Source organism: Bufo bufo, chromosome 1 (genome assembly GCF_905171765.1).
Source record: "Bufo bufo chromosome 1, aBufBuf1.1, whole genome shotgun sequence".
In the NCBI taxonomy this organism is placed as follows: Eukaryota; Metazoa; Chordata; class Amphibia; order Anura; family Bufonidae; genus Bufo; species Bufo bufo.
This window is the reverse complement of record NC_053389.1, coordinates 793,689,711-793,716,318: the sequence shown is the minus strand read 5'-3', so window position 1 is coordinate 793,716,318 and position 26,608 is coordinate 793,689,711. Positions and strand designations below refer to the sequence as shown.

Genomic DNA, 26,608 nt, shown 5'->3' with positions numbered 1-26,608 from the left:
AGATGTGCTTCTGTACAGACACACATGATGAAGTGCTGCAGGCACTAATACGTTATATACTGTATAGTCACCTGTTAGATATCTGGACTGAATGCCAGAGGTCACATGACCGACGCCATGTTTCGTCCTATTCAGATCTCCTACAGATGCATTTTTCAGGACTAAAATGTGCGGTACCATTTATTTTCTTTTTAGTGAGAGGCTATTGTGCAGATATAACAAAGGTTTGTGAGCAAAATGTTAAATACATGTATATTAGAACATTGTATAACTGCCTATTCTCTAAACGAATAAATGTCATCATTTAACCCTTTAACTGCAGGGTTTTCTTTCAACCAATGAAGCTCTCTTCATCGTTATAGAGTAGTAAGTCTCAGTATAAGTTACAGGGTCAGGAGACCCCCGTGATTCTATGTTTAAGGCCTCCAGCACTCCCTTATCGGGATAGGAGTTATTGTAGAATATAATGCTAGAGCTACAGTGTAGACTGACACACAAGTAGAATAGTAGGAGAAAGGGAGCAGCAGAGGAATGTAACTGCATGCCAATACAGACATCTATAAGAAACACCCCAGATGATGTTGCCCCCAAGGACTCTTTCCATGTTTTTTATTTTTATTTTGAAGCATTTAAAATGGTGACTAAAAAACGGAGTATGGAGCCCAATATACAGACAAGACCAGTGCTGCTGATGGCCACGCATCATGTGTCCGTACACGTGGCCACCGACATATGACATCATGGAGACCCAAATGAGCAAAAAAAGACGCCAGCCCTGGTACAATTTAACAGTTTCCACGCCGGTCACCTCACGCGATTCCATATTTCTCTTTTGTGTTTGCATGGCAGTCCAGAGACGTCCACCACTAGTCCGGAAATCTCCAGATCTCCACCGTCTGGCCACCAGAGGCTGCAGCCACCGTGTGCCCGGCCGCACTGACCTGGGAAAAGATGACTTCTCTGGTAAAAGGATCACCACCGGCCAATCTAGATAAATATAATGTGGACGAGACGTGCACATACATCATCTAACCAAGGAAAGTCAGGATCCAAGAGCCGGGACCCCCACCCATCCTCAGAATGAAGTGGGGCTCTTCCTGCACACCGGCACTTCTTGCCACCTGACGTGTAAGCTAATACAACACAAGCCGAATGGAGCGCCGACGTGCATGGAAAAAGCTGGAGACCTTAGTCCTTTGACATTATAATACCCCTTTAAAGGGGTTGTTCATCCCCGGGGACCTCTTCAGCAGCCGCCCCAGCGTGGTCAGACCCGAGCTGGTAATCATACTTACCTGATCCCTGCTGTTGGGTTCCAGCTCTATAGGTCCCGGGTCTTGTCCGCGTGAAAAACGGACGTCACGTGATGCATGGGTGACCTCTCAACGCTGCATCATTGGCTGCAGTGGTCTTGTGACCTGCATCAAACCGGATATTATGCAGGGAGACCCAGGACCGACAGAGCCAGTGGGGCAGCAATGGAGCCAGAACTCAGCAGCGCACGTATGATTAGCACCGCGGCTCCGGCCACACTGGTGGGTCTGTTGAAAAAATGCCAGGCCTTAGTTCACCTGGCAGCATTATTGGCCTTAGGCATGACTTCATTGTCTCCCTGGAAGAGAATCTCGATAACTTCAAGAACATTCCCCATAGAGACAGGTGAGACAACACATGAGCTGTGCTGATGTACCGTGATCCCCCATTCTTACCCCTCCCGTCCTCATCGCGTGACATTCTTACCCCATTGACTACGCTGCTCTGCGTCTGCGTGTTGAGCATCTTGGGCGGATCAGTAGGAATGTGAACCTGGAAACAGAAAGGATCTATAAAACTGGAGCAAAAATACTAAATATCAAAGCCGGTTTTCTGACTTTGAGCAAACATTTTGCTAAAAAGAAGTGCAACTTTTTTCATTTTTTGCGCCGGACTGCCAGAAGATGCACCTCTTTGGCGCCCCTTACTTCAGCACGTTTTTTTTTTCTTTTATGAATACTGAAGTATGCAAGGCCGGTCTTAATAAATCGTGACCCCCCACCCCATTATGTAATATAGAACACACCTCACACCTACCTTCATAGTCTTATCAGTGGACGTCGTGTACAGCGCACCTGCTGAATGCCATATACCAGTGACCTGGGATGCATGTCCTACATCATAGCACTGCGTGGACGGAAAAGATGTGACAGCAAAGACAAAAGGCATCAGAACTCAGCATCCTCCCTGCAGGAGAATCCTATATACACACACACAAGCAATGGGGCAGTGCTGCAATACATACCACCCCACCTGTCATATACAGATAGTAGGGTATTAGCTGTATATAGACCAGTTTATCAGGTACGTCTGCCCGGCCACAGACGAACAAACCCCAAATATTACACTGAACTGATCCACCAGCAGGTACAATCTGACCACCGGTAGGTATTACCTGGATCTGCAGATCTGCAATCAAAATGTACCGACAGCAAACTGGAATTTCTAGTACCTGCAGCTGCTTGAATGTCCCTCCGTGGCTCCCATACACGTGGATCAGGCCTTGGTTGTCTCCAGCCCATAGTTGTGGAGCTTCATAGGACATGCAGAAGAGGTAGTTATCCAGCTGAGGGAGATAAACCAGAAATAAGGACAAAGTATTACAATTAGGAACTAAGTTTGGAGTTTCCCTTTAAACAGACCTGATCCCATCGCTGCTTTCCAACTACTTTGCTGCCCTGCCGGCCCTAGGTCTCCCCCTGTCAATATCCGTTTGATGTGGGTCACGTGACTGCTGCAGGAGTGACACGTCACCCATGCATCATGCGACCGCTGCAGCCAGTTAATGGCTGCAGTGGTCACATGAGCTACGTCAAATAGGATAGAGACCAGGGACCCACACAGCTGGAATCAGGTAAGTATGACTACCACCGTGGGTCCGGCCACTAGTTCATTCTGTTCCAGCTCGTCTCCAAGACGAAATGATCAGAAACTTGATCTGAGACTTTACTATCTTCTGGATGAATGATGATAGCTTTATTATGTTTGATGCAATGGCGGATACAATGCAGAGGACAATATCTGTAAATCTTACCACTACGGTTATACGTCACTGCCATATCATATTGTAGAATACAGAAAAACCTGAGACACAGAAGACCCTGGGGTGTGATGGGATACCAGCAGTGTGAATAGGAACAAGCCGCTGATACTTGGTGGAGTGAATAGGTCTCCACTAGACCCTATGGCCGGCCCGGCAGCGCTGTGTCCTGAAGAGGGTCCGATGACCTGTGAACTACTGAACTAATCTGCTCCGAGAAAATCCTGACCGAGCGGTTCAATGAGACTGAGCGCAGCAGCGCCACCTATAGCAGTTCAGAGGTACTGACTCATGGGGACTATGGCAGCAGCACCGGGTACAGTAAGCACAGGGTCGGGGTACACGCAGGCGGCAAGACTGGAGCTCTGGATTAACAAAAACAGAACCTACACACACAGACACACATCAGGGGTCATTTACTACGTGCCCCACGTCACTTTTTGGTGTATAAAAAGTTGCAAGGTGCCGTTTTGCGACTTTTTAGACGCACCTGTGATTATATTTTGTCGCACGTGCATATTTGTGCCATGCTTGCCACTCGGGAGTGGTGGAGGCTGGGACTATGGCCCCAACAAATTTACCACCGGGAGTAAAAAATGAGCACTACTAGTGGCCTGACCGAGGGTGGTAGTCATACTTCCCTGATCCCCGCTCCATCGTGGCCTCACCCGCTCTGTGGGTCCCGGGTTTCCCTGTGTTAACATAGGTCATGTGACCACTGCAGCCAATGACTGTTTGCAGCGGTCACATGATGAGTGGAGTAGTTCTTACTCCAGGCACACGGACTGCCGGAGGTGCACCCAATTCCTCACGAGATGCACGGCCTCATCGTAAAGTAGCCAAATCCTCTGGCATCGCCAAAAATCCCTTTAAGGCGAAACATTGTGCACAGCAGCCATTGTTTTTAAGTGGTAGATTTTCTATTCATGTCTGTAGTAAATATAGTTGGCGCACAACTCGGGGGGTGAAAGGGAAAAACACATCAAAGTAACAAAGCAGAACATGTCGTCCACTAAAATGTCTTCTAGATGCAGCTCTATAAGACGAAATAACGGATGAACTGGAAGACATAAAACGGTTAAAAGGGGTTTTCCGAAAGATTTAAACTGATGACCTATTTTCTGGATAAGTCATTAGTATCTGATTGGTGGTGGTCTGACCCCCGGGACCCCTGCTGATCAGCTCTTTGAGAAGGCAGCGGCTTTCTCCAGCTTTTCCTAGGTCGGTCACATGATCTAGGCGCAGCTCAGCCCCATTGAAGTGAATGGGGATGAGTGCGATACCAAGCACAACCACTATACAATGTATGGCGCTGTGCTTTGCAAGCACAGAGAAGGACCTGCAATCCTTCTATCTTCATTCAGCAGGACCTGTGCTGACGTCACTGCGCTCACCACGATGACATCATCAAAGGTCCTTTTGCAGGTTCTGAAAGAAGAAGAAAGAAGACGATGCCGGCTGCGCGACCAATTGGATGAGGCGAGTTAATTTTTTTTATTTTTTAACCCCTCAATCCACATTTTACTAAGCATTCTGTATTAAGAATGCTATTCTTTTCCCTTATAACCATGTTATAAGGGAAAACAATAAAATGAATTGAACACCTAACCCAAACCCAGAACTTCAGTGAAGAAGTCCGGGTTCGGGTCAGTTTTTTTCTCACGCGCGTGCAAAACGCATTGCACTCGCGCGGAAAAAACTGAACATCGGAACGCAATCGCAGACAAAACTGACTGCAATTGCGTGCCTACTCGCGCGGTTTTCCTGCAATGCACACGCGACGCATCCGGAACGCCCGTGTGAAAGAGGCCTTACTTGGTCCGTCCCCTCCGAATGTACAGATTTATGATCTAGTATGGAAACTCCTCTACAGTTCGGCCTCTTTCAGACGAACGTGTCCAGTGCAGATAACATTCTCCATGTGGGGGCGTAATTTCCTGCTATGGACAGCATGATATTATAATGATTTATAATGCTGTGTGTCTCACTGACCCTCTTCTACGTAATTACACTGACAGAAATGCCCAGGAAAGGGAAAAGGGGGGGGTCCTAACTCTAGATTTCTCCCCAAGGGAGTTTTTCCCTTGAGGAAGACCCTGAGGAATAGCCACCCAAAGCTAAAAAAAAAAAGACTCCATGGCGCATGGATGGAAAAGGAACCTTACTGGGAAGACGACCAGTCAAAGAAAAAATCCATGAATTGTCCCAGACTAAGGCCCCTTGCAGACAAGCGTGTCCGGATGTGTTCAGTGAAAACTGCGTGATTTCGTAAACCAGTAGGAGTGCAATGCAATCTACTGCGTTTTGGCACGCACGTGAGAAAAAACGGAATGTTTACAAACAACATCTCTTAGCAATCATCCGTTGAAAATCGCATCGCATCCGCACTTTCTCGAAAAAAAAAAACGGGAAAAACGGCACAACGGCCACGGATGCACACAACGGTCGTGTGCATGAGGCCTTAATGTAAGGTAAGATAAAATCATTGGCAACTGGAAGTCTCAGGAAAAATGTCAGGCCCTGGAAATAAGAGAGGAGAAATGCTTGTCTGCGAGCCTCCCGATCAACTGAGGACTGAAGATATCAGAGAGAAGGTTCTGGAGAGCCTAAGGAGAAGAAGGAACGGGAAGAAAGAAAAGAGGGAAGAAAAAAACGGTATATATACTACAGAGGACAGTATACTGCCACAGAGGGATCTGGATAGACTGGGGCTTGGGCAGAGAAAGTGGCAGATGAGGTTTAACACTGACAAATGTAAGGTTATGCACATGGGAAGGAATAATGCAAGTCACCCATACATACTAAATGGTAAAACACTCGGTAACACTGACATGGAAAAGGATCTAGGAATTTTAATAAACAGCAAACTAAGCTGCAAAAAACAGTGTCAGGCAGCTGCTCTCATAGATGCTTGTGATGAGAACATAGTCCTGACACTTTACACATCACCACCACACATGGAGGACTGTGTACAGTTCTGGGCTCCTGTGAACAAGGCAGACATAGCAGAGCTGGAGAGGGTCCAGAGGAGGGCAACTAAAGTAATAACTGGAATGGGGCACTACAGTACCCTGAAGATTATCAGCATTAGGGTTATTCACGTTAGAAAAAAGACGACTGAGGGGAGATCTAATTACTATGTATAAATATATCAGGGGTCAGTACAGAGATCTCTCCCATCATCTATTTACCCCCAGGACTGTGATGAGGGGACATCCTCTGCGTCTGGAGGAAAGAAGGTTTGTACACAAACATAGAAGAGGATTCTTTACGGTAAGAGCAGTGAGACTATGGAACTCTCTGCCTGAGGAGGTGGTGATGGTGAGTACAATAAAGGAATTCAAGAGGGGCCTGGATGTATTTCTGGAGTGTAATAATATTACAGGCTATAGCTACTAGAGAGGGGTCGCTGATCCAGGGAGTTATTCTGATTGCCTGATTGGAGTCGGGATAGAATTTTTTTCATCTTAAGTGGGGAAAATTGGCTTCTACCTCACAGGGGTTTTTTTTGTTTTGTTTTTGCCTTCCTCTGGATCAACTTGCAGGATGACAGGCCGAACTGGATGGACGGATAACTTTTTTTCAGCCTTATAGACTATGTTACTAGCACCTGGATCTGATATTTTTGGTAATTGCATGTAATCAAAGCATAACCAGAAGTCACTGGGCCCCACAGCAAATTTTTGAACGCCCATTTCCCACCCTCTCCACTTCCCAGCAACTCCTCCTCCAGTACATCCCTCAATCCTGCAGTTAGCCAAGATCGCTCTCTCAGACCAGGCCCGGCAGGCGCTCTGTCCGTTTCCTATACGTACATACTGTATGTCCATGTCACTGTACATAATGTCATTGTATAACACTGTTTGAAGGGGCCCTGACAATAAAATCTTTTAGTCCTCCTTTTGGGCGGGCCCTTCTTAGTTTGGGGACCCATAGCAGCTGCTTTCCACTATAGCTACAACCCCTGCATTTGCTTGAAAAATTAGTACAGCCAGTGAGCAATTTAATAAATTGTATCTGTTTAGCGTCACCTGCTGTTTGTACTTTTCCTTATTTTTTATCCGTCTCACTGAGGAGGTCGCACATGCTCAGTTTAAATCTTCACTGTTAAAGCTGTGGCAGTTACAGGGAGAGACCTGCAGCAGAAAGGACACGGCCCCTGAGCTGCCAGGTTGAAGATAATCTAGAAGAGCAATTGGAGCAGATAATGGGGAGATCTCTGGATCAATATGTGCTACAAGCTCTGGTTGTAGCTTTGTTAGAAAGAGATTGTCAGTACTGTATGATTTTATTTTTTACATCAATCATGGCAGAACCGCTTCAAGGACCAGTAACATTTATCCCGTGTTCCAGGACTCCTAACTTTTAAGATTTTTTCTTCAATTTAGTTACTGAGACCTGAATGCTGCCAGACAAATTGTAGAGTTTTTTTAGGAAACATTTTGGGTTACATACAGTGTATTAAATAACTTTTATTATTCAATTTTTAGGGAAAAAAAAAAAAAACCAGCATTTTAACATTATTTGGGGGACTTTTTTTTTTACAACATTCCACTGTATCGTGTAACTAAACATGATAACGTCATTCTGTGAGTCATAAAATTATGATGTTGCCAAATTTCTATTTTTTTTTTCTTTTCTCTTTTTTTCTCAATCTTATTGAAGCTAAAAATAGGCAACCATCAAATTTTTCATACAAAATTACAATTTTACATTATTATTATTTTACCTTAATCATAACCACCCATCACCCCAACCCTCCCTACCCAAAATTTCTATTTTTTTTAGAGAAATAGTTTCTCTCTCCAATACTGCAGGTTGTCAGCTCCCCCACTGCCCTCCACCCCAGGGTCGGCACCACCCATAAGCAAGGTACGCCACCGCGTAGAGCGCACTCTTGCTGGAGGCACCGGCCCCCGGCCCCCGCCCAGCGCCGCCTCCTAGCTAATTTATTCAATTCACTTGCCTCTTTGTAATTGCATAGAAGCGCCTTCATCTCGCACAGGCGCACTGGCAGAGGCATCGTCGAGCGAGGTCCGCATGCGCCGTCTTCCAGTGCACCTCGTTCGACGATGCCTCTGCCAGTGCGACTGTGCGAGATGAAGGCGCTTCTATGCAATTCACAGAGGCAAGGTGAATTGAATAAATTAGCTAGGAGGCGGCGCTGGGCGGGGATCTGTGGAGGATGACACTTATGGGGGATCTGTAGGGAGGATGACACTTATGGGGGATCTGTGGAGGATGACACTTATGGGGGATCTGTGGAGGATGACACTTATGGGGGATCTGTGGAGGATGACACTTATGGGGGATCTGTGGAGGATGACACTTATGGGGGATCTGTGGATGACATGGTATGTAGTAGGGCTGCACGATATGGGAATTTTGTGCGATTGCGATTAGGGCCCTAAAAATTGCGATAACGATGTGCGATGCGATATTTTAAGGGAATTGTGCTAGAGGTCTTATTGCTTGGATTTTCCCATATGAGCCTCTGACGCGGCTGGGTAATGACATAGTTATGGGGGATCTGTGGATGGCGCTGTATGTGGGGGATCTGGGGATGACGCTGTTATGTGGGGGATCTGTGATGACGCTGTTATGTGGGGGATCTGTGGATGAGCGCTGTTATGTGGGGATCTGTGGATGACACTGTTATGGGGGACCTGCAGAGGACACTGTTATGGGGGACCTGCAGAGGACACTGTTATGGGGGGCCTGCAGAGGACACTGTTATGGCGGACCTGCAGAGGACACTGTTATGGGGGACCTGCGGAGGGCACTGTTATGGGGGACCTGCGGAGGGTACTGTTATGGGGACCTGCGAGGGCACTGTTATGGGGACCTGCGGAGGGCACTGTTATGGGGGACCTGTGGATGGCACTGTTATAGGGGATGTGTGCTATGACACATGGGGCCACGAGGGGGCCAGCATAAGACACACATATAGCATCTTATGCTGGTCCCCCTCATGCCCTATGTGTCCCTTCAGGTGTCCTAAACTGCGCACATAACCAGTGCTCCAGACAAAAAAAAATGACCAGGAGCCAAATTACATTTTTAGTCGCCAAATTGAAAATAGTAATATAGTGATAATTTAAAAAAAAGGACTTTGAGAAGATGAGACGCAGGTCCCAGTAGTGAGCCAGGTCTACATATAGGAGAATACAGCACCACATGCCTCTCACATCGAGGGACATCTTCTGGGGGACAAGGTGACTAAAAATGGCGAATTGCGTGGTTTAGAGTTTTTTTTTCTGTACTGCCTCACCAAGCGGAAATTATTTTGTAATATTAATAGCTCACACTTTTTCGGACGTGGCTATATGTAATATGTTTATTCTTTATTGTTTGTAATTTTTTTTATGTAAAACTGGGAAGGGGGCCATTTAAACTTTTAGATTTTGTGTTTTTTTAAACTTTTTATTTAATAACCATTTCTTCCCTTAGGGACTAGAACCTGGATCTTTTTACACCCTTGTGCTATTCACCCTGATAGATCTCTTTTAGGGTGAATAGGATCTCACATGTCTCCCTGCTGCCCTGGGCTTTGTGCACACAGCAGCAGGGAGCTGAACATGGCAGCCAGGGCTTCAGTAGCGTCCTGACTGCCATGGTAACGATCTGAGCCCCAGCAGTGTAATCTGCCACTGCCACCATGGAGGGGATGGGACGCTGTGGCCACCATATAACAATGGGGAAGGGGGGGGGGGGACTTGTGGCAAGTGATAATGGGGGGGGGGAGGCTTTGGGGGGCGCACTGCGCCACCAATGAATGTAATTAAAGAGGACCTTTCATAGGTCCAAGAATATGAACTTAGTAGCAGGATGCATAGAGCGGCGCCCAGGGATCTAAGTGCACTTACTATTATTCCTGGGCGCCGCTCCGTTCGTCCGCTGTGGCCCCCGGTATTTCAACATTCAGAGCAAGGAGGAGGAGACGCCAGTGTCTCTCTGTCTCCCTGACAGCAGCGCTGTCCAATCACAGCTCAGAGCTCAGAGCCAGGGAGTTTTTTTTTCTCCCTGGCTCTGAGCTCTGAGCTGTGATTGGACAGCGCTGCTGTCAGGGAGACAGAGAGACACCGGCGTCTCCTCCTCCTTGCTCTGAATGTTGAAAATACCGGGGGCCACAGCGGACGAACGGAGCGGCGCCCAGGAATAATAGTAAGTGCACTTAGATCCCTGGGCGCGGCTCTATCATAAAATGGCCAGCCTCTGTACTTCCACTATGAATGCACTGCAGTGCAGAGAGCGGCAGAGAGCAAGCCGGCCGGCGCGTGACAGACGTCTCTGTCACGCTCCTCCCACTTAATTCAGGAAGCAGGAGCGTGACTAAGTGACGTCAGTCACGCGCCGGCCGGCTGCCTCGCTCGCTCCCGCTCGTCGCTGCAGTGCATTCATCGTGAAAGTAAGTACAGAGGCTGGACCTGTTATCAATAGGACAGAGGACTTTTTATCAATAGGGGCCCCTTCATATATAATCGCGGCATTTTCGGGTCGGCCGAATCGCCAAATCGCATTTGCCGATTATCGCGATTCGATTACTTTTGCGATATATCGTGCAGCCCTAGTATGTAGCTGGGGGGAGAAAACGTGACCTTACCACAATGAAGGGTACAGTCTGTATAAATAGGTGGCCGACAAAAAAGAGTGGTTCAAAGGGCGTGGTCAATAGGCGGAGTCAAGGGGGCGGCAAAATTAGCTTTTGCCTAGGGTGGCAAAAATCCTTGCACCAGTCCTGCCTCCACCTCCAACCTCCTTCAGGCTGGCTGAGATCACAGCCTGCTGAAGGGGGAGGGCTGCTTTATCACTTCATATCTCAGGCTTAGCAGCGGCCAGAGATATGGGCCTAACATGCTGTGATTATGGTCTTGTTTTAGACCTTAGACTGTCAGCTTTCAAACAAGACCACAGCTCTAGCTTCTATCCAACCTGAGATATGAGGAGTTTAAGCAGATCTCTGCACAACCCCCCTACCCTGCTGCCAGGGCTCTCGGGCAGGACTGTATTTTCTCAAAGCCCAAGCAGAGCTCGGGAAAAACTGTTAGGTGGTTAATCTCCATGAAAAGCTGTGCTGAAATGGAGGCAACTCATCCATTTATTACCTGTTTATTACAGGACAAGGTGCAGTTTCTACAGGTATGAGTTGTGCATATTCATGGCAGTATAATGTGGCTTTGCACAGAAACAGTCATGTCACTAGTATAAGACCACATTGTTACACGGCACCGCAATCAGGCTCCATCACAGCCCTGAAAGGGTTAACTGCCAGGGCTGGAGTTTTCTCTGAGTCTGGCAATTGCGATGGGAGTACGGCTGTATATTACCTCCCACCAGTGATAGCATGAGAGAAGCAGCAGTACCTGCAGAATCATCTTGATGTAATTGTAAATCATAGGCCACTAATTAATTGACGTACTGAAGGACCGGTAACATTTTCCTCCTCTGTGTTCCACTAGTCATAACTTAACATTTTTTCCTTCAAAAAATGTTCTTGATTTTCAGAGAGGAGTTGTTCTTTTAGGGACCATTTGTTGTACATACAGTATATTCACTTTTATTTTATTTATAAGGGGAAAGATAAAAAACAGCAATTTAAAATTACTTTGTGTGTAATTTATTTACGGCATCCACTGTGTGCTATAAGTAACATGATAACTTTATTCTGTGGGTCTTTCCTCCTCCAGACTGTCAGCTCCCCACCTGCGCCCTCTGCTCCTCCAGACTGCAGGGGGGAGGCTGCTTTAGCTGCTCATATCATGGGATTGGTAGTAGCTAGAGATATTGGCCTGGTCTTCCCACTTCAAACAAGACCAGAATCACAGTCGTATCTCCACTGCATCGGGAGATATACCTTATAGAAATCCAGTTGGCAGCGATACAGCTGAAAGTGAAAGTAAAAGCAGGTTTTCACTGTTTTCACTCCGATCCGATTTCCAACAGCTATATCTCCCGAAGTAGTGGAGATAATGCTGTGATTCTGGTCTTGTTTGAAGCTTGGGAGACCATGCCCATACCTCTAGATACTACCAATCCTGAGATATGGGCAGATAAAGCAGACCCCCCTTCCCCCCCCCCGACTCCCCGGGGCCTGCGGCTGAACTATTAAGTCCCTCAAAAGACAGAGCAGAGCTCTGGCAAAACTGTTAAGTGGTTAAGGAATGAAGCATTGTCACAGCAGTAACCGATCATCCAGCACCATCGACAGTTCTAGACTTTCAGGTGCCAGATGACTGGAATTACTTTCTACCAAGCAAAGAGGGCACATAAATATATAAATATGTGGAGAGGAAAAAACCATGAAGAAGGATCTGCCTGTAGTTTGTACAACTATAATCCCACCTGTATTCTCTGTAAGGACGCATTACCCTGCGGTCAAACACAACCAAGGTTCTGTCCTCGCTTCCAGACACGATGTGACGGTCGTCGGCTACAAGAGATAACACTGGACTGGAATGTATCTTGCGGGACTTTATCAATGGTGAAGAAGCTGAAAATAGGGTTAGTAAAATAGTCATTGTACCATAAATTTGTAAATCGCTGTATGATGCAAGGACTTCAATGAGGGACACTAAACGGGTAACGCTCTTGTAGTAGTGCCTATGGAAAGTAATAGCAAACGATAGTGGTGGAAACTGGCACTGCAGGCAATAGACAACAAGGTACCACACTGTGTGCATGGTCCCGGCTTACAGCCGATTCCCCAGTGCTGTATCTCACCTCTTGGGTCATACACACTCACTCTCTTGTCGTAGGATCCTGCCACCAGGATGTCTGGCAGGTAGGACAGGCAAAGGATCGCAGCTCGCCCCCTGCAGGGAGATTAAGGTGAGATTATGATTCTGTCATTAGGGGTGGCATATTATCTCTAGGGGTGCTAAATGTAAAGCTATAGGTTGCCTCAATTGGTTGCACAGCCATATGCAGCTTACTGTTCCTGGTGATCAGCAATTTTAGGCTGGGGTGATAAACCCTCAATGGAAATGACCTGCAAAGTGTCTCGGGTACGACATTACAAGCCACCTCCAGCGGCGAGGTGCTCCCTTTAATGCTGGGATGTGACTGACCGGTGCTGCTCCTCTAACTTCCATTCTCAATATAGAAAGTTATGACCCCTTAAGGGCGGTCCCACAGTTATTTATGATATGTAGCTTCAATAGATAGGAGCGGAGGGAGACGGTTCGTGACATCTGCTAAAAATAAAGGAGAGTGAACGTCCTATGTGCGGTTATCTTACTTCATGTCCTGAACCAGCTGTCCTTCAGCTCCAATATCCCAGATCTTCATGGTGCTGTCCCAGGACCCAGAGCACACCCGATTCTCACAGGCAGCCAGTGACCAGGCCCAGCCCTGTGGGGAAAGGGAGACGTTCCTAGCAACAAATGCAGCTTTATGTGTGTGTGGAGTCGTAACAAGTATCCATGGGCCCCGAATGGCCCAGTTCAGGACATGCAATGTTATCATACATCTTTTAAGCTTCATGCACACGACCGTATGTGTTTTTTTTAGGGTCCACAAACCGCGGACTCTGTGATTGGCGATAACATGTACATGCCGCCATTATTTTCAGTTTTTTTTTTTTTTACTGCTGTAGAAATGTCCTATCCTTGTCCGCAAAATAGACAAGAATAGGACAAGTTCTAATTTTCTGCAGGTCGGTGGAGAGGATTTACGGATGCGGACGGCACGCGGTGTGCAGTCCTGTTAAAATGAATGGGTCCGCATCTGATCCGCAAAAAAAAACGCGGATCGGATTCGGACCTAAAATACGGTTGTGTGCATGGGCCTTTTCGTTGCAGTGGCTCCATAGTGGCTGCTATGCCTGCTAGGGATCAGAAACCTCCAGCTGTGGTAAAACCATGACTCCCACAGAAGTGAATGGAGCATGCTGGGAGTTGTAGTTTTCACAACAGCTGGAGTGCTGAAGGTTTCTGACCCCTGACGCTGATGCAGCGCCCTCTAGCGCAGTGTTTCCCAACCAGTGTGCCTCCAGCTGTTGCAAAACTACAACTCCCAGCATGCCCGGACAGCCTTGGCTGTGCAGGCATGCTGGGAGTTGTAGTTTTGCAACAGCTGGAGGCACACTGGTTGGGAAACACTGCTCTAGCGTACAGCGTCAATACCTTATGGGTTCCAGTTTTGTTCGTCCCCAAGGGCTTCACTATAACTTTCTCTTGGTCTTTTCCCAGGTTTTGTAGGTTCCAGAGGCAGACATTTCTGTCCCGCGAGCCAGACACACATAAAGATCCGCCCTGGGGAGAGATATGTACGATCATATGATCCCATTCCGTGTACTCAGCACCAGATGGAGGATAGACATATATATCACACCTGTAACAGGAGGATGGCGTCCACAGGGCGTATGCCCATCAGCCAATGAGAAATGTTCTATCTTCCCATGATCCGACCAATGAGAGAGCTGCTCTTCCAATTCTATACAGGCAGACAGCCAATCAAAGTTTCCTCTGAGAAAGAGAATGAAAGAAGGGGCGGGATCAAACATGTCCTGATGTCTGTGTATTAGGAGGAGGAGAAGTCTGTGTGTCCTGATGTCTGTGTATTAGGAGGAGGAGAGGTCTGTGTGTCCTGATGTCTGTGTATTAGGAGGAGGAGAGGGTCTGTGTGTCCTGATGTCTGTGTATTAGGAGGAGAGGTCTGTGTGTCCTGATGTCTGTGTATTAGGAGGAGGAGAGGTCTGTGTGTCCTGATGTCTGTGTATTAGGAGGAGGAGAGGTCGTGTGTCCTGATGTCTGTGTATTAGGAGGAGGAGAGATCTGTGTGTCCTGATGTCTGTGTATTAGGAGGAGGAGAGGTCTGTGTGTCCTGATGTCTGTGTATTAGGAGGAGGAGAGGTCTGTGTGTCCTGATGTCTGTGTATTAGGAGGAGGAGAGGTCTGTGTGTCCTGATGTCTGTGTATTAGGAAGAGGAGAGGTCTGTGTGTCCTGATGTCTGTGTATTAGGAGGAGGAGAGGTCTGTGTGTCCTGATGTCTGTGTATTAGGAGGAGGAGAGGTCTGTGTGTCCTGATGTCTGTGTATTAGGAGGAGGAGAAGTCTGTGTGTCCTGATGTCTGTGTATTAGGATGAGGAGAGGTCTGTGTGTCCTGATGTCTGTGTATTAGGAAGAGGAGAGGTCTGTGTGTCCTGATGTCTGTGTATTAGGAGGAGAGGTCTGTGTGTCCTGATGTCTGTATATTAGGAGGAGGAGAGGTCTGTGTGTCCTGATGTCTGTGTATTAGGATGAGGAGAGGTCTGTGTGTCCTGATGTCTGTGTATTAAGATGAGGAGAGGTCTGTGTGTCCTGATGTCTGTGTATTAGGAGGAGGAGAAGTCTGTGTGTCCTGATGTCTGTGTATTAGGAGGAGGAGAGGTCTGTGTGTCCTGATGTCTGTGTATTAGGAGGAGAGGTCTGTGTGTCCTGATGTCTGTGTATTAGGATGAGGAGAGGTCTGTGTGTCCTGATGTCTGTATATTAGGATGAGGAGAAGTCTGTGTGTCCTGATGTCTGTGTATTAGGAGGAGAGGTCTGTGTGTCCTGATGTCTGTGTATTAGGAGGAGGAGAGGTCTGTGTGTCCTGATGTCTGTGTATTAGGAGAAGGAGAGGTCTGTGTGTCCTGATGTCTGTGTATTAGGAGGAGGAGAGGTCTGTGTGTCCTGATGTCTGTGTATTAGGAGGAGGAGAGGTCTATGTGTCCTGATGTCTGTGTATTAGGAGGAGAGGTCTGTGTGTCCTGACGTCTGTGTATTAGGATGAGGAGAGGTCTGTGTGTCCTGACGTCTGTGTATTAGGAGGAGGAGAGGTCTGTGTGTCCTGATGTCTGTGTATTAGGAGGAGAAGTCTGTGTGTCCTGATGTCTGTGTATTAGGATAAGGAGAGGTCTGTGTGTCCTGATGTCTGTGTATTAGGATGGGGAGAGGTCTGTGTGTCCTGATGTCTGTGTATTAGGAGGAGGAGAGATCTGTGTGTCCTGATGTCTGTGTATTAGGAGAAGGAGAAGTCTGTGTGTCCTGATGTCTGTGTATTAGGATGAGGAGAGGTCTGTGTGTCCTGATGTCTGTGTATTAGGAGGAGGAGAGTTCTGTGTGTCCTGATGTCTGTGTATTAGGAGGAGGAGAGGTCTGTGTGTCCTGATGTCTGTGTATTAGGAGAGGTCTGTGTGTCCTGATGTCTGTGTATTAGGAGGAGGAGAGGTCTGTGTGTCCTGATGTCTGTGTATTAGGATGAGGAGAGGTCTGTGTGTCCTGATGTCTGTTTATTAGGAGGAGGAGAGGTCTGTGTGTCCTGATGTCTGTGTATTAGGATGAGGAGAAGTCTGTGTGTCCTGATGTCTGTGTATTAGGAGGAGGAGAGGTCTGTGTGTCCTGATGTCTGTGTATTAGGAGGAGGAGAGGTCTGTGTGTCCTGATGTCTGTGTATTAGGATGAGGAGAGGTCTGTGTGTCCTGATGTCTGTGTATTAGGAGGAGGAGAGATCTGTGTGTCCTGATGTCTGTGTATTAGGATGAGGAGAGGTCTGTGTGTCCTGATGTCTGTGTATTAGGAGGAGGAGAGATCTGTGTGTCCTGATGTCTGTGTATTAGGATGAGGAGAGGTCTGTGTGTCCTGATGTCTGTGTATTAGGAGGAGGAGAGGTCTGTGTGTCCTGATGTCTGTGTATTAGGATGAGGAGAGGTCTGTGTGTCCTGATGTCTGTGTATTAGGATGGGGAGAGGTCTGTGTGTCCTGATGTCTGTGTATTAGGAGGAGGAGAGATCTGTGAGTCCTGATGTCTGTGTATTAGGATGAGGAGAGGTCTGTGTGTCCTGATGTCTGTGTATTAGGATGGGGAGAGGTCTGTGTGTCCTGATGTCTGTATATTAGGATGAGGAGAAGTCTGTGTGTCCTGATGTCTGTGTATTAGGATGAGGAGAGGTCTGTGTGTCCTGATGTCTGTGTATTAGGAGGAGGAGAGGTCTGTGTGTCCTGATGTCTGTGTATTAGGAGGAGGAGAGTTCTGTGTGTCCTGATGTCTGTGTATTAGGAGAAGGAGAGGTCTGTGTGTCCTGATGTCTGTGTATTAGGAGGAGGAGAGGTCTGTGTGTCCTGATGTCTGTGTATTAGGAGGAGAGGTCTGTGTGTCCTGATGTCTGTGTATTAGGAGGAGGAGAGGTCTGTGTGTCCTGATGTCTGTGTATTAGGAGGAGGAGAGGTCTGTGTGTCCTGATGTCTGTGTATTAGGAGGAGGAGAAGTCTGTTTGTCCTGATGTCTGTGTATTAGGAGGAGAGGTCTGTGTGTCCTGATGTCTGTGTATTAGGATGAGGAGAAGTCTGTGTGTCCTGATGTCTGTGTATTAGGAGGAGGAGAGGTCTGTGTGTCCTGATGTCTGTGTATTAGGAGGAGGAGAGGTCTGTGTGTCCTGATGTCTGTGTATTAGGAGGAGGAGAGGTCTGTGTGTCCTGATGTCTGTGTATTAGGAGGAGGAGAGGTCTGTGTGTCCTGATGTCTGTGTATTAGGAGGAGGAGAGGTCTGTGTGTCCTGATGTCTGTGTATTAGGAGGAGGAGAGGTCTGTGTGTCCTGATGTCTGTGTATTAGGATGAGGAGAGGTCTGTGTGTCCTGATGTCTGTGTATTAGGATGGGGAGAGGTCTGTGTGTCCTGATGTCTGTGTATTAGGAGGAGGAGAGGTCTGTGTGTCCTGATGTCTGTGTATTAGGAGGAGGAGAGGTCTGTGTGTCCTGATGTCTGTGTATTAGGAGGAGGAGAGGTCTGTGTGTCCTGATGTCTGTGTATTAGGAGGAGGAGAGGTCTGTGTGTCCTGATGTCTGTGTATTAGGAGGAGGAGAGGTCTGTGTGTCCTGATGTCTGTGTATTAGGAGGAGGAGAAGTCTGTGTGTCCTGATGTCTGCGTATTAGGAGGAGGAGAGGTCTGTGTGTCCTGATGTCTGCGTATTAGGATGGGGAGAGGTCTGTGTGTCCTGATGTCTGTGTATTAGGAGAAGGAGAGGTCTGTGTGTCCTGATGTCTGTGTATTAGGAGGAGAGTTCTGTGTGTCCTGATGTCTGTGTATTAGGAGGAGGAGAGGTCTGTGTGTCCTGATGTCTGTGTATTAGGAGGAGGAGAGGTCTGTGTGTCCTGATGTCTGTGTATTAGGAGGAGGAGAGGTCTGTGTGTCCTGATGTCTGTGTATTAGGAGGAGGAGAGGTCTGTGTGTCCTGATGTCTGTGTATTAGGAGGAGAAGAGGTCTGTGTGTCCTGATGTCTGTGTATTAGGAGGAGAGGTCTGTGTGTCCTGATGTCTGTGTATTAGGAGGAGGAGAAGTCTGTGTGTCCTGATGTCTGTGTATTAGGAGGAGGAGAGGTCTGTGTGTCCTGATGTCTGTGTATTAGGATGAGGAGAGGTCTGTGTGTCCTGATGTCTGTGTATTAGGAGGAGGAGAGGTCTGTGTGTCCTGATGTCTGTGTATTAGGAGGAGGAGAGGTCTGTGTGTCCTGATGTCTGTGTATTAGGATGAGGAGAGGTCTGTGTGTCCTGATGTCTGTGTATTAGGAGGAGAGGTGAATGCATTGCTGTATTTTTATACGACTTACGTTCTACCACTGGGAAGTTGGAGCGGACCCTCTTCTGAACCCTCACCCTCCAGGTCATCTTCTCTGACACAATGTCTCTGAGGGTGCGGCACACCAATGGCAGCACACCATGGATGAAACGTGCGTCCAGATATGACAGTATGTGCAAGATAAGTTCAAGGGGAAGAAGTAAGAGCAGCGATGTCACCTCTCCATCCTCCCCTGATACTGGAGACTTCTTCAGATCCAAGCCGCCATGCTGGATCCCATCCTGAGCTTCCACAGGCAGAGTGTGCGGGGCCCGGTTAGCTCGGTCCTGCAGGGTCACGGTGTGAAGAACTCTTAACACATAATCCATTGCTTGTCTTTCTGGGTCTTCGGAGGTTTCCCCATCAGAGTCGTTACCAGACTCTGCCTCCCGAGCGCTTGCCATGTTGATCATGGGCGAGGGCAAAGAAACCTTCAGCAACTATCTCTACATCTACACCAAAGGAACAAACACCGTGAAGACAGGGGCTGGACAACCACTGGAACCCATAATGCAATGTTCTCCTAAGGTCTCCAGGTAGGTCATCAATATCAGATTGGTGGGGGCACCCCCACTAATTAGAACACCCAGCACCCACTGGCAGCAGAAGCGTATCAATGGACGGAGCTGGAAGCAGAAGGCTCCAGGTAGGGGGGGTTCACAAACAGCTGATCATGAGGATGCCAAGTGTTGGACCCTCACCGATCTGATGCCCTATCCATAGCTGAAAGGTGGAAAACCCCTACTGCAATTTTCTGTATTTGTGGTTTCGGTTTTCCCTCCCCGCCTTCCCAGAGCCATAACTTTTTTATTTTTCACATAGCCGTGTAAGGGATTGTTTTTTTCCAGGACAAGTTCTACTTTCTAATGGCACCATTTGATATTGCATACGATGTAGTGGGGGAGCTGGAAAAAAAATTCCAAGTAGGGTGGAATTGTAAAAAAAAATAAAAAATACAATTCCGCCATAGTTTTATGTGTTTTGTTTTTACGGCATTCAGTATGCGGTCAAACTGACGGTTACTTTAATTCTCCTGGTCACTACAATTACGGTATATATAGTTTTTTTGTGTTTCAATACTGAAAAAAAATAATAATAATTTTCATTTCATCTTCATATTCTGTCTAGAATATGGGGCTCATGTATTTGTGGGACCCTTCTGTAGTTTTAATTGTATTTTGGGGTGTGTGACTTTTTGATCCCTTTTTATATTAAAAAAATTGGGGGGGGGGGGGGGGGAATAAAATGTCGAATCGGGCATTTAGATTTTTTTTTTTTTCGTTACGCTGTTCGCGTATGGGAATAATATTTTTATATTTTACTAGGGAAGGCATTTACGGACGCGGTGACGCCTAATTTTTTTTATTTTATATTTTAAAAACTTTTCTTTATAGATGCCTAGACCGACTAACGAGCACTCATTAGATTGCCACTTGTATTCTGCAATGAGTTTCCAATGTAGTGCTGCCACCTGCAGGTCAGCATTGGAATACACTTGTAATTGCCCTTGGTCTTGTACAGGCTCAGGCGCCTATTACTAGTACGGATCGCCTTCCCCCATCTCAGTCAGAGTAGGGTGGCCTGGCTCGGGAAGTGCGTGGCTTCTTGTCACATTTGACCACGGTTATCTGAGGGGTTAAATGTCTGCGATCGGCAGTATTACTGATCGCAGTCATTAAGCCCAGAACTCTGCTGTTTAAAAAAGCAGAATCTCAGCAGTTATGGCGCTTGCAAGTGGAAAGGGCTTTTTTTTTTTTTCATTAAAGAAACCCAAAAATACCTCAAGCTTAGAGGGGCTGTCCTAAAGCGGCTCAGCATGGTGTAAAGGGGCCACATGTCCCTGTGTTGGGACAGCATGAATTAAAGAACAGTGGGGGACTGGGCGACCTTAACACCTCCGTGGTATTCAAAGTCTGCATTGTAAAGGGGGAAAAATCCATGGCGGAAACCTGCGGCAGAAGTTGCCATGATACGCAATGTGCAGATGTGTTGTGGAATGCTGTGCGTAGCAATCTGTCGCATCTGTCCCCCGCGTGGCTGTCCCCTAAAAGGGGTGGTCTTGTTTTTGAAAAAGCCATTTTCAAATATGCATCTAAACTAAAGAGGTGATCCAGTCGTGAGATCGGTCCACCGCTGGGGCCCCGTACAGATCACAAGAATGGGGGTCCTGTATCCCCCTGTACGGATGTAATCAGCGGCTTATCTCCGGCAGTATGTAGAATTTGTACGCGGAGGCAGTGCGTGCAAGCTTGACTGCCGCTCCATTCAAACAGGGGATATGGAACTAACCCCCTCCCCCCAGCAGGTGGACCCCCAGTGATCTAATGTGGACAGCCGATAACCGAGCAGAGGGTGACAACAAAGGAGGACCTGCCATTTCTGTGATTTACATGGAAAACCCATTGACTTCAAGGAGAACTGGGTAATGCAAGCCAGTGAATATCCCTGCAGCGCCCCCACAGGGGAAATGAAGCATAACACAGTGTAATGCACGCGTGCACCGAGGCGTTCTTTGTAAACGCTTTCCAGTCTAGACCCCGAGTTGTCACCCACCAGCCTGATCCGCTGTAAGTCCTAAGCCCCAACATACGGAGCTGATGCTTAGCAACCAAAGCAGCCGAGACGTTATTTTTTTTCCAGAATAATTACAGCGGCAACATTTTTACGGAGCTCCCCCTTAAGACAGATTTTCGCGCTTTAACCCCTGAATAGGTCTTAGACTAGGGCTAAACAGCAACTATTTGTCGCAATAATGTTGCGTGACATTTTTTTGGAAACGATAGTCTATGGCACTCCAGCAGTTGTGAAACTACAACTCCCAGCATCCATACTTCCTCATCTCAGAACTCTCAAAGAAATGAATGGAGCGTGCTGGGAATTGTAGTTTCACAACAGCTGGAGTGCCCAAGGTTGCTGAGCAACGACCATGTGCCCGCTATCTGCGGACGCGGACCCATTCACTTGAATGAGGTCTGCAATCCGCATCCGACAGTCCGCACCGCAGGGCAGAGGCACGGACAGAAAACCCATGGCAGCGCTCCGTAGGCTTCTGATCCGTGCGTCCGTTCTGCACCGCACCTTCCGGATTGCGGACTCATTTAAGTGAATGGATCCGCATCTGCTGTTTCCATTCCGCAATACGGCATGGACCTGCTACGGTCGTGTGCATGTTTTCGCTGTGGCCCCTTCCTGTCATTGACGTGGCTGCCTGAGGCCTTGCTTCATGGGGGAGAAATATTATGTCTTTTTTTTTTGTCACTTGTTTGCGGGGACCTATAAAAAAAAAAATGGTGTAATATTTCATTTTATTTTTTGCTGCAGAACTAAGCGATTTTAGGAGTGTTTTTTTGTTTATTTTTTACTCCATTCATGTTTCATGTGAAATAACCTCATAATGAAATTCTTCCGGTTATGACGGTTAAGCGGATACCTCACAGGTGCATTTATTTAAAGGAGTATTCCCATCTTAGACAATGGGGGCATATCGCTAGGATATGCCCCCATTGTCTGATAGGTGCGGGTCCCTACACCAGAAACGGAGCAGGGGAGGTGGTGGCTGGAGGACTCCGGTCCGGCCACCACCAAGCGCTCTCCCCGTAGAAGGGAATGGGAGCTCACCGCACTTGCGCAGCCACTGCCCCAATTCATTTCTATGGGGCTGACGGAAATACCCCTTTTATGCCTATTGCACACGACCATCGGCATCTCATGCTGCGGATCCGCAATACACGGGCGCCGTTCCGTGGGCATTCTGCAACACGGATGCGGACCCATTTACTTCAATGGGTCCGCAAATCTGGAGAGGCGGAATGGTGCAGAACGGAAGCACGGAACGGAACACTATGGAAGCACTGCGGAGTGCTTCCGTGGGGTTTCGTCCCGTACTTCCGTTCCGCAAAAAGATAGAACATGTCCTATCATTTTGCGGAACGGCCGGATCGCGGACCCATAAGTGAATTAAAGTCAATGGGTCCGCGATCCGCTGCGGCTGCCCCACAGTTGGTGTTCATGCATTGCGGCCCACAGTACGGCCACGTTCGTGTGCAGGAGGCCATTTGTGTGCACAATAAAATATATTTTGCACTAAATAATAGCAATATTTTTATTTATTTTTTGGGGGGGGGGGGAAGATTTTTTTTAAACATTAATTTCTAAATAAAAAAATAAAAAATTCTATCATGGGATTACTGTTTTATAACTATTTCCCATATATAATATATTAGCATATTCCTGTATGATACTTTGTGGGGGTCACTTCACCGGCAGTCCGTGCGCCTGGAGTCCCTAACGGCTTCCTGGCGTAAAAGACAGTAAATGTGTCGGGGCCAAAGTCCCAGCACCCCCGCCTTCCCCCCACCACAATCACTCTCAGGCGACTAGAATGGTGTAAAAACACCTGTGCAACAACATAGTCCCGTAGGCGTTCAAAAAAGGGTCTTGCAACTATTTATACGCCAAAAGCTGGAGGAAAAATATTGGTAAATGACCCCCTGTGGCTGAAGTTAGATGCAATACTAGTGCGCCCAGAGAGAGCGCCTTGGGGTCCTTCGTAGGTCCTCACAGCTGACTGCAAGGTCTCTCCCAGTCTCCGATTACAGGGGGGAATCCTCTTATATCCTACTGCGGTATGATCAAAGGGTTAACAGCTGGGATCAGAGCTTCCTGGTGCGGCTCTAAACCCCCCTCGACTACAGCAACGCCAAAATACCTAGGACCTGCACCACCCGCTGCCCAAAAGATTTACCATTCGCTTCCGTTGAGTCACGGTTGCTCATCGGCGGACAGATACCATTTTCGACAGACCTGGCGACACATACCAAGAGGTACCCGCTAAATGAATACAAAGCTTTCCAATCTATTCCTATTATATGAGGCTTAAAGGGCTTGTCCAGCCTTAGAAAAACATGGCCGCTTTCTTCCAGGAACAGCGCCACCCCTGTCCACCGGTTGTAGGTGGTATTGCAGCTCAGCTCTATTCACTTCAATACCGTTACACAACCCATGTTCTTCTAAGCCAGGACATCCCCTTAACTGATACATATATACTATACTGGCAGACTGAGGGGGTCCCCACAGACTAGGGGCCGCTATGCCCAGTAGATCCAGGCACAGAGCGGCCGCTAGTCACCACCATTTATACATTTCCTGACGTCCCTCTCAATCTACTGATTCTACACACCTGTCTCCTAGGACACCGCCCATACTTCCGGCCCCTGTCAATGACGTCACCGCGACACACATAAGCCGGTCCGGTAGCGACAGTGTAACCGTGGAAACAGTAAAAGGAGCCAATAAGGAAGCGAGAGGCGTGGCTACGGCGGCCGTGCTTTTACTTCTTGTGAGATGAGTGCGCACCCTTCTGGTGAAGAGGTGGTACAGCACTCTAAGGAAAATGAAATTTGTGGAAATTATTTATATATATTTTTTTATTTTATTTTAGGTGTAATTCACACAAGGCTGGTATATGTACCTTATATAGTATTTAGGACCCAAACAGTGCCACACAGCAATATGCCGTATAGGATTTAGGACCCAAAAAGTGCCACACAGTATATATTTAGTGTATAAATAGTAAAAAAAAAAAAAAAACAGCCTGAAGGGTGCTATACTCACCCAAATGTCGCTCATTTCTCACGCAGTGTGAATGAACTACCAATAATTGCACTTCAATTCCCGATGCTGTCCCTTTAAATCTATACAAATAGACCCACAGTACAGGGTACATATTGGGGGAAAAGGGGGGGATGGGGGAGACCCCCTAAAATCCAGGACTGCTCTGCTTTATAGGTTGTGCTCTTTTTTTATGCTTTCTTTACTCCCTTCTGCTTTTTTCCCCCCATTACCACATGATCTGACTACATAGAGGCCATGTTTGTAGTCTGTTGTCATAGAGACGCTCAAGCCTGCAGAGGCGCTACATACACAAAACAGGAGAGAGCAGGGATCAGCATCCTCCGGCACTACAACTCCCAGTATGTATACACTTTACGCGGCTGTTATTGTAACTCTCATAGAAGTGAGCAGAGGATTCTGGGAGTTGTAGTTTCAAACCAGCTGGAGCGCCGGAGGTCGCTTATTCCTGCAGTAGAGGATTATTTTTTTCACTTCAAGCTCTCAGCCACCGGGCTCATGCACACGGACGTTGTTTGGGTCCGCATCCGAGCCGCATTTTTTTTGCAGCTCGGATGCGGACCCATTTACTTCTATGGGGCCACCACTCAAGTGTGCTGTCCGCGTCAGTTGCCCTGCAAAAAATAAAAAATGTCCTAGTCTTGTAGCCATTTCTATAATGGGCGGCCCGTTCAGTTCCACAAATTGCGGAACACACATGAACAGCATCCGTGATTTGCGGACCGCAAAACATGCCGCGGTCGTGTGCATGAGGCCCTAAAGGGTACGGCGACACTGGTCCCGGGCCAGGGTCGCAGCGATCCTATAGAAATGTATAGGATTGCAGTTTGAGTGACAAAAAAAGCCAGCCGTGTTGGATTCATTTCTATAAGATCACCGCCACTCTGCGATCCTGGCCGCGACCAGTGTCGCCGTACCCTTAAAGTCTATATGGAGCAATCGTGGCGGCATTGTGTCTGGATACAGGTTACGGCCATTAACACACCGAGGTGGAGCGATCACTTCAGACTTGGGAGGTCTGTATTTCTCATGTAGTAAAGACAGATTCGTATTTTAGAACCCGTATTACAGCTGCTACGCCCAGCTTTAAATCATCAGATATATGCGTACCATGCCGTCAGGTCAGGAATTGTGGCCGTAAGATGGATGATAAATATGGCTCAGTGGGGTGTCATTTCCTAGGGTGGTGGTCGGGAAGTGTGCCCCATTAAAACAGGCCTGTCTGCACGCCCACCGCTAGAGACGTCCCGGCTCATCTGACCTGAACTCATAGAGCACCGTGATGCAGGCTGTTTGGGTCACATAATCCATGTGGCCGTCGGACGGACCGCATTTCACAGACCAGACAGCACATTTTTGAAAGGGCCGTACCCCTCAGAAGGGGCCAAAAATACTGACCTCTGTTCTCCTGCAGGCGCCTCTGCTGTTTGTGCAGCACTGTGTCCAGGCACATCAGGTCATAGTGCACTCCCGCGCACGCTACGTACCGCCCTGAAGTGGTGCGCTGCCAGGACTGAGTGCCAGGACTAGTAAATACCTATCTTTTGAATTGCATAGTAAATACTCACCGCTCCCTGAAAATAAATCCTTCTGTCCTCTTCCTGAGTTCGGGCCCCGCAGCGGCCGCTCCCCCTGCATGCACAGCCATACAGAGCTGTCAACTAAGTACCTCACTAGACACAAGGAAGCAGGATTAGGGGGTGAGCGCCGGCTTGGCCGCACAATACAAGGTCTAGGAATTTAAAGGCAGAGTGAGGCCTCTTTCACACGAACGTGTGCGCGCCGTGGCCGTATTGTGCACCGCATTTGCGGATGCGGAAAACACGGGCGCAGTGCCGTGGGCAATCCGTAACACGGATGCAGACCCATTCACTTGAATGGGTCCGCAAATCTGGAGATGTGGAATAGTGCGGAAGGGAACCCTACGGAGTGCTTCCGTGGGGTTTCGTCCCGTACTTCCGTTCCGCAAAAAGAATAGTACATGTTCTATCTTTTTGCGCATCGCGGACCCATTAAAGTGAATGGGTCCGCAATCCGCTACGACTGTCCCACGGTTGGTGTTCGTGCATTGCAGCCCACAGCACAGCCACAAGGCACACACGTTCATGTGCAAGAGGCCTAAGGCTGCGTTCACATCACGTTTCATTTTCCGTTCTTCGGCCTCATGCACACAACTGTTTTATTCCGTGTCCGTTGTTCAGTTTTTCGTGATTTCCTGCGGACCCATTGACTTTCAATGGGTCCGTTGAAAACTCGGCTGATGTACCGTTTGTCATCCGCCTCCGTGATCAGTGGTTCCAGTCCGTCAAAAAAATATAACCTGTCCT

General features: G+C 47.8%; 1 protein-coding gene across 1 annotated transcript; it reads right to left on the bottom strand.

The window, feature by feature from the left end:
- Positions 1-596: 596 nt before the first annotated feature.
- FBXW9 (F-box and WD repeat domain containing 9) lies at positions 597-25,776 on the bottom strand. The gene is given in 13 exon segments (XM_040415053.1): positions 597-941; positions 1,741-1,806; positions 2,071-2,160; positions 2,486-2,599; positions 12,416-12,441; positions 12,444-12,563; positions 12,794-12,885; positions 13,311-13,423; positions 14,197-14,325; positions 14,405-14,435; positions 14,437-14,536; positions 18,643-19,102; positions 25,680-25,776. Coding segments are annotated over 12 exon segments (1,377 nt in total). The 5' UTR covers positions 19,064-19,102; positions 25,680-25,776; the 3' UTR covers positions 597-866.
- Positions 25,777-26,608: the final 832 nt, after the last annotated feature.